We start from the raw sequence: 8,745 nt of genomic DNA, 5'->3' as shown, positions 1-8,745 counted from the left end.
GAGATCTGCCTGAAGATGGTAGTTAGGGAGTGACTGGTGTAAAATCAACATTCTGCTGCTTACTGTCACTGGGAAGTTGGGAGAAGAGCTGAAACAGGGCATGCTTTAGTAATTTTCTGAATAACCACCTTGGGGATGCCATTGTGGACGAGTGTAACTGGCTCTGGGGGTTTGGTTGGCTTCCTGCTGTGTCCCAGGATGTAGATACTCACAGATACTCTGAGCATCAGGTTTTTAATTGTTTTGCTTAGACATAGATGCATGTTTCCACTGAGACCCTTTCAGATAGGGCATGTTTACAGGGATATGTCTTGTCTGGATTCCGTGGCTGTGTCCTCAATAGGAAAAGGCTTTGTGTGGTTGAACAATCCAGACAATCTCCCTAGGTTTTGTATGGATTTTTAAGGTCCTCTTTGAGCAAGTTATGTTACTTTCTTCTACAGTGTATGTGTGATGGTCAGTGAGGCAGATCACAGAGAAAGCATGGGTATAACAGTCATTAAATGTTTGGAAGATCAGAATTAACAGTGACTTCAGTGAGATTTTATTTATGCTCTGAATTAAGTGGCAGAGTGTTTTGGCTTTTTTCATTTTATTAGCAGCAAACTCTAAATAATGCCAACAGAATTCTAATGTCAGGGGAGTGTTGGGTTACACCGTGTGTGACTAATTTTAATGGAGCTTCAAGTAGGCTGTTTGTGCAACTAACAAGTTAAAACTACATGAAATAAGCAGTGTAGTATCCATAGGGAAAGCTTTTTCACTCAGATAACACAGAAAGCAGTTATAATTGGCGTGGGGCAGCAAGCATCTTGGTACAAGTAAATAGTACAGTACCACTGCTATGTAGAGATTGTGATTTCACTTCAGAGTTTTGCTGGTCATTTGCAAAGCAGCATCTACCTTGGTGAAAACTCTGTCTGAGCTTTCAAATGGCTTAGGAAAGTGCCTGCAACTCATTGAGGGGTGTAAACGCAGTGAGTCAAAGTTGATGTGTATTCTGAATGTTGTCTTTCATACACAAACTTGTAGAATTGTCAACTTCTCAATTCCTTCTTTTTCAGGATGGAAAACTTAATGCACCAGTAAGGAAGGGTTTGAAAACATCTCAGAAATTCTACTGCTGTCCTATTGAAGGCTGCCCTAGAGGACCAAACAGACCATTTTCCCAATTTTCTCTTGTCAAACAGGTATTCCTGTTTCCTAAACTATTACTTTCATACTGATTTAGTCCTGACTGTCTCTACTCCAGAGCATACGCTTTTGCCTACAGATATGAGCAAAGCCTCTGAGCATATGTCCTCAAGTTGGAGAATTGTGTTTAGAAACTCAGTTTGGGCATATGGTTAAGGAATTTGCATGTTTGCATGTTGCTATTAGAAGGCTTGAACCTTTTGGTGAGGCAGATACCAGAATGTTCTGCTAAACTAGAAGACAATCCCTCTCCACCAATTAAAAATATGGAGAAAGATAAAAGGCAGAGAGGGGGAGAATCACAGTAGCAACCAATAATGGTTTAAAATTACTACTTTAAGTGGTAATTTTAAACTACTTTTTTTTTAAGTGATCAAGAACTAAGAGTTTTTCTCTGCTTTGGTGTCAAAATGCAATTGTTTACTAGTTACCTGTTGAAGAAAATATGTAAGACTTGTTTCTGAATAAGTGAGTAAAAAAAGCTCTTTTCTGCTGTTGGTTACCCATGATAACCTGGGGAGACCATAGGAGATGGAGTGGCTGCTACCTGGTGTTGTGAATGACAAGGAGAAATTCTGGTGTTTGCTCAGAAGTTGACCTGTTTGACTTGAGAGTATTTGCTCAGTTGTAAGGTCTTCAGGAACGTGCACATGTTGCAACATACACTTAACTACATTCCTTAACAAGGTTCGTCTATAGATTTATTGATGTCCATAGGAAACCTCCAGTAGCATTAGGGCACACAAACGTTTATCTGTGGTTTAGGATGTACATAGCACAAGCAGACTTGCACACTTTAAATTCTTTCTGTTTATTTATTTAAGCTTGTAACTTATTCCTAATGAGACTGTTTAAAAACAAATTAATTCTACAAGTTGATGCTATTTAACAACTAAAAAGAATGCAAATATTTTCTCCCCTAAATGTGATTTTCCTTTTTATCTTAGCTGAAAGCTAATGTTTACTTCTCATTGTGTATTCTAGCACTTTATGAAAATGCATGCTGAAAAGAAGCACAAATGTGATAAATGTAGTAACTCCTATGGTACAGAGTGGTATTTGAAACGGCACATAGAGGTCTGTGGCAAGACTTTCCAGTGTACTTGTGGGTGCCCATATGCCAGCAGAACAGCATTACTGTCTCATATTTACAGAACTGGCCATGAAATTCCTGCAGAACACAGGTAAAAGTGAAGCAGTTAAGTAATGATACTTACATTCATCACCAAGTTCTCTGACTGGCTTTTTATCTCCTTTCTGTTGATTAAATTGGAACTGGTTCACTAAGGTTTTAGCTGTACAGCAGTTTGTACAGCAGTTTGCAGTTTCTTTGTTCTGTTGCTTTTGGTAGTTTCTGTTTTGTTGAAGGCAAGGATGATTGTCTAATCAATAAGATTAGGTGTCCCCATGCACAATACAAAAAGTACTGATGACACTGCACTGCATGGCGTAAATGCTGGTAGTTGTTCTGTCTGCTTTTACAGTTCTGTGAAAGTAGAGATTATTTGGAAATGTTATGGCTGGTAACTCTGGAATATAGTTCAGTTTTTCTTGTATAGTCTAATCGTCTTTGCAAGTATTGGTGGGGGGAGTTTCTTTTCTTTTCTCTGTATATGTATGCGTAGATTTAAAGTTGTCTTAATATGTACATACCTTTCATAAAGGGTAGTCTGTTTCCTGAGGCCTAACCTGTCTGATTTGGAGATACAACTGCTGCAAAATCAAGTTTTATGTGAGGGAGTGATAACTGTATCTCTGGTTTCCATGAGAGACCTTTGCCTGTACACTAATTTTAAAAGCTCTGTCCCTCCAATGCTCAGTCTGAGTTAGCGTCTAAGTTAGAAATTAAACATGTCTTTAATCAGAGTACTTAATGTACGAGGGGGAAGAAACCATCTAAACTTCCACCTCCATTTAGAAATAGGTCTCTGTTGAACGGGTAACCTTTTTTCTTTTTGAAATGAGAGTGAGGAATGAAATCTTACAGAACTGAATTTTATGGAGTCTACTTATGTTTTAATCAGGGTTAGTTGCCTTCTCCATACCCAATGTCGTCTGTGACTTCAGTTTATATTTTCAATGCAATGACTCAAAAGAATGGAAGGCAGATATTTTGTGCTTGAAAGGAGTATAAATTATTGATCTCGTGTTCACAGGGATCCTCCTAGTAAGAAAAGGAAAATGGAAACCTCTGTACATAATCAGCAGCTGGCAGAGAAAGCGAATGAAGCATTCATCAACACACACAATAATAATCCTGGCACTCAGGAACTGGAGTCCTCTGAAGTGAAACTAGCAGCCTCTCTTGAAGGCTCCTGCAGTTCTAACCTCACGAACCAAATGCAGCCAAAATGTACGCCGAAGATGCTCTTACCAAAGCCCAAGGTGGCTTTGGTTAAACTTCCAGTGATGCAGCTTGCCCACTTGCCTATATATGTATCTGCAACAGACTCTTCTGTCAAACCTGCTGTAGTGGCTGTTGATAATCAAGGTTCACTTGTAAGTACTGTTCATTTATTGCCTCAATCGATAGGAATTCTGATTCCTGCATTGGAGGCAGAAGCAGTTGTATTTAAAGACAGCTCGCCTGTTTCAAAAGTGACAAATTCTGGTGATCGTGAACCCGTCAGTACCGGTGTACAAGTTGAGTTGGATAAGGTTACATTGAGTAACACAGGGCAAGAGATGGGGAATGTTTGTCACAAGAATAAAATTTCTTCAATAAATATACAGACTGACTTATCTTACATTTCACAGAACTTTGTACCAGCTGCAACCTGGACTCCCAGTTCTTCTGTATCCTCTTGCTCTCAGACAGATCTGTCATTCAGTTCACAGGTTTCGCTGCCCATCAGTGTACAAACACAGACACTGCTGCCTGCTTCCAAACTGACTTCATCCATAGCTGCTCAGACTGATGCTTTTAGTCAGGTTTGCTTTCCAACATGCGGCATTTCTAGAGAGACTCAGACCAGTAGGACACAGGACTCTATTGATGGAAGGGTGCAGATGGACCAGGCCGTGATGTGCAGTGACATCTTTGACAATGTCGATTCATCATACAACGTTTCTACTCACATTGAACTTCCAGAAAACAACTTAATGCCTGCAAATATAGATCAAACCTTGCTGCAAAGAAGTAATTGCAAGAGCCTGAATCAAGATACGGTGAAGTCTGAATCCCTTATCAACTTCAGTACACAGCCTAATATACTTCCAACCCAAAATATGATGGATAATCAAACCCAGACAATGGACTTGCTAAGCGATCTGGAAAACATCTTTTCAGGAAACATGCCTGGACAGACACTGGATAATCGTGGCCTTTTGTCTGAGACAAGTTCTAATGCTGACACGCATCTGCCATCTGGTTCATCACAGAGCACAGGAATAGACTTTGACATTGAGGAGTTTTTTTCAGCATCCAATATTCAAACTCAAACTGAAGAGAGTGAGCTTGGTACCCTGAACCCTGAGCCAGTTTTGGAGTCACTGGACATTGAAACTCAGACTGATTTCTTATTTTCAGATAGTGCAACTCAATCGTATAGCTGCCGAGGAAATTCTAACTTCTTAGGTTTGGAGATGTTTGATACACAGACACAGACAGACTTGAATTTCTTCTTGGACAGTAATACCCATCTGCCTTTAGGGAGTATTCTGAAGCAGTCAAGTTTCTCCATGAGTACTGACTCATCTGATACAGAAACACAGACAGAAGTATACCCGGCTACTAAAAATACTCCTACTCAGAATATTGAAAGCAAAGTCCAGCTCAGTAGCACTGAAACACAGACTATGGATAGCTGCTTTGAGAATCTAGGGAGTTTATTCCTTACCAGCAATGAGACACAGACAGCAATGGATGACTTTCTTCTGGCTGACTTAGCCTGGAACACAATGGAGTCTCAGTTCAGTTCAGTAGAAACACAGACCTGTGAAGAGCTGTGCTCCTTGTTTCAGAGCTCTGACAAGCCCAGCCATTGAGTACTACGCACTATAACCGTTTCCTGTGGTTTGAAATTAAGTTATTGGAGTGGGAGAAGTGGCTTGACCAAGTCATCCACTTTGCATTATTGAATGTAGTTGTCGTGAGCAGTTGACCTAAGAGACTTCTCATGCTGAAGGTACCCTATCAGATATGTAACTTGACATAAACTGTGTGTATGAATGGAAGGAAAAGAGGCTGTAACACGTTAATGTACATTTGAACCTTAAAAAAGAATTCATGGTGCCTATGTTTTTTCCTGAAACTTCTTTACAAAGGTGATACTGCTTTCATATAAACAGAACAACTTTTGAAGTTGTTCTGTATATGTATGTATCTCTATCTACTCCTGGCTTATATATGAGGTTCCAATGTGCTGGACCAAAACCGTGACCTGTCCAATTCAGATGTTTCCCTGAACTTATGGGGGGGGATTCTATTAGTGTAAGCTACTTCTGTTTACTTTTTTTAGTAGCTTGTATTTTAAATCCGGCATGAACATAATAAGCCGTATTGTCATCTTTTACTTTATGCCTTCACAGCTTGTTCTCCTGCGTAAGTTGGTATTTTCCAAACACTAGACACATAGAGACTCCTGAATTGTTGAATATATTTATTATGAAACACGTAGAAAGCAGTAATTTTTTATATTTTTCCCTGAGTGGCACGGATGTCCTTTGAAAGATAGAAAAGAACTTTGAATACACAACTGTAGGAGAAGTTAGTATGTTGTCCTTTTAGCTAGTGTAGTAAGTGGGACTAACATTTCTAGAGTCTTCGGGGGGATTTGCTTAAATTATTTCTGTCTCTAAGATGCAATTGTTACAATGTGTGTGCCTCAAAGACTGGAATAACTTTTTTTTGTTGAAATTCTCCTAGCTTTATTAAGATACCAGTTGAGAAACGTTAAAGTGGTTCATACTTCTATTACCTTAACAGAAATCTTTACAAATGAGAAATTAAATTTTCTAAAATACTTTAAACTACTGGTTTTGGACTTTCCACTTCCAAAAGCAACTGGAATCTGCACAGCAGAGCTGGGGGATCGGCTTGCAGAAGCCCTTTCACAAGAGCTGTATCTTGCTTTTGCGCATCTACCTGCATCTACCTGCAGCCCTCAGTTCCTGAAGCATATAGAGAGTTTTTTCTGAGTGTAGTCAAATTCAAACAAACTGATTTTTTTTATAATTTTTTTTTTTTAAATCCCAGAGAAGAAACGTGTGACCTCTTGGATTTTATTTTTTTCTTTTATAATGTTCATGTTGCCCCTCATATCATTGTTTGCAATACTTATGTGCATGAAAAAAAAATGAAGCTGTGAATGTATGGTGGAATTCGGCCTTAACTAATTTTTATATCTGATCATAATGCCTACAAAATATAGGCCTCTGTTTTTGTCCTGGACAGGTTTTAGTTTCTGTTACCTTAAATGAAGAGTGAAACCTCTTCATGTCAAGTTCCTGGGCCTGTAACAGACTTTACTCCTCCATTGTGAGAGGAGCAGTGTTGGCTGTGTATTTACTGGGCAGCCCTTCAGTAAATTTATGCCCAAGCCTTAGTTTTGAAGGCTCACTCTGCTTTGTGCTTCATATCCTCAGCTCAGGGGTGTGGGAGTTAAGTTACTCATTCACTGCAGCTGGCTTGTTTTGTTGGAAATGAGCAATACCTTTCCTTTTGTCTCTTCCTAACACCCCTTGAATTGCCATGGTTCCCACACGAATATGGTGAGCGTTTACTTCTACTGGAAGTTATCTCTTTAGATAACCCTGAAGCTCATGTTTTCCTCCTGAAAAACTGAAAACACAGCTGTGTTGCCTCTTTAATTTTTCAGCATTTCTGGTGCGAGTTCAGAGACTTCCAGTCTTTGGCTGAAGAAACTGCAAAAAGGAATCTTGCAGTTCCCCCCAGGAGTACAGTAATTCTGCTTTGAGGAAAGGCCCCCCAGGCTTCACAGTGCCTAGAGTTCTCATCTTAAAGGTGGGATATATTAAAAGCAGGAAGGCATTGCTTGTTGCTCTGTCTTCTGAAAATATGACTGATTCATGTTTACTTGCCTGCTTTGAAATTGGGAAATAAGATAACAAAATTAGGTTAACTTATTCTATTGTAGTATTTTTCTAGTAATGTCGCATCTTCACATTTTAAGTGTTTTTCCTTCTCCTTTCTTCCCCCCGGCTGGAATACTGGAGAATGTTTCTTCTTACATAGCCTTCTGTTCCTAATGTGCAAGTTGTACTGACACACGGAAGAGAAGCAGCAACTATAAATCTGGTTGGAGAAAACAGCATTTTTCACAGCTGTGGAAGGCAGAAAGCCCATGACCTCTGAATTCAGAAAGCCATTCTTTTTTTCTGCAAGAGAGGGAATCTTAGGTGATCAGGAGCAGAATGACAGGCGGCTTTGAACTGAGCCACCTGAGAGACCAGCTAGCATTTAAAGAACCTTGAAATTAATTCACAAATCAGAATGAGAATTGCCATGTTCTTATGGTGGAAGCCAAAGCTCTTAACCATAGTGACTATCAGAAATAAAGCTAAGGTTTGTGTGGGTGCAGTCTTGCAATGTAATCGTTACTCGTTTGTTGTACTTTGTAATTAAATGTATTGATAAGCTTTGTGTATTTTATTGGAACATGCAAATACCATTTCCTTCCCTCATCCTATGGGTTGAAAGTAACTTGAACTTAATTAGGTGAACACTGTACTGCAACATGAAGTTATTTATTAAAACTATTAAGAAATTATTTAATGTGTCTGTATGGCCTTAGGGAAGTGGCTCATTATGACCAAAATTAACTTCTTTCTTCACAAATTTGGTTCTCCGTATATTACTCATCGAAGTCAGAAACCGGTTTAGATCCTGTGTCGCTCAGTTTGCATTTGTTAAGTGTTTTTGTGAAGACTGCAACCAGACTTCACAGTTTGCTGAATCCTGCAGTAAATCTAATGAAACCTGGTCTGCGATGCTGTTGCTGAGTATTTTTCACATCTGAACAAATTCTTTAAAGTGGCTTATTTCCTATTTTGGCCATTGTTTTAAAAGTAAACTTCAGTTAAAACTATTTCTTGGTAGTCCTAAAATGATACTTGTCTCCCTTTTTCTGCAGTTTGTCTCTGATTTGATTTTCAAGGCACTGTGTGTAAGTATCAGTCAGCAGTAACTTACTACTTTGCATATTCTCTTTCATATCATCTACTGCCATTTGAACTGCTATACAGGAAGTAACATCAGATTCTCCATAGCCTCTTCGCACAAATTTTTGTCCGGAAGTGATACTAATGCTACTTTTACTTACTGTTTGCATTTTCTGCTTAATTCTGCTAGGCTGCGCTTACTGGATCTTGATCTGGATGTCCGTGTAATGCTGCTCTAAAATTGAATTGTTAGATTTGTAATTCTACATGAGCTTTTCTTAAGCATATAGAAAAAAATCAAACAAATGAAACAGCAAATTTGAGACATGCATTCTATGAAAACATAAGCACAAAACAGCTGAAGAATGAGAGGTCTGGCTTGTTGCCTTCCATGTTTGTTTGTTACAATCCTAGAGGTCTGTGTAACAG

General features: G+C 39.0%; 1 protein-coding gene across 1 annotated transcript; it reads left to right on the top strand.

Annotated features, from left to right (window-relative positions):
* The first annotated feature begins 1,067 nt into the window (after nucleotides 1–1,067).
* On the top strand, nucleotides 1,068–5,181 carry ATMIN (ATM interactor). Its single transcript, XM_010013598.1, has 3 exons — nucleotides 1,068–1,190; nucleotides 2,179–2,378; nucleotides 3,351–5,181. Exons 2-3 carry the CDS (start codon nucleotides 2,185–2,187, stop codon nucleotides 5,179–5,181), a joined length of 2,025 nt encoding a protein of 674 aa, XP_010011900.1. The 5' UTR covers nucleotides 1,068–1,190; nucleotides 2,179–2,184.
* The last annotated feature ends 3,564 nt before the right edge of the window (nucleotides 5,182–8,745 follow it).

This window comes from Nestor notabilis, unplaced genomic scaffold, assembly GCF_000696875.1.
Source record: "Nestor notabilis isolate BGI_N333 unplaced genomic scaffold, ASM69687v1 Scaffold35924, whole genome shotgun sequence".
Taxonomy (NCBI): Eukaryota; Metazoa; Chordata; class Aves; order Psittaciformes; family Psittacidae; genus Nestor; species Nestor notabilis.
This window is presented reverse-complemented; position numbering and strand designations above follow the sequence as displayed.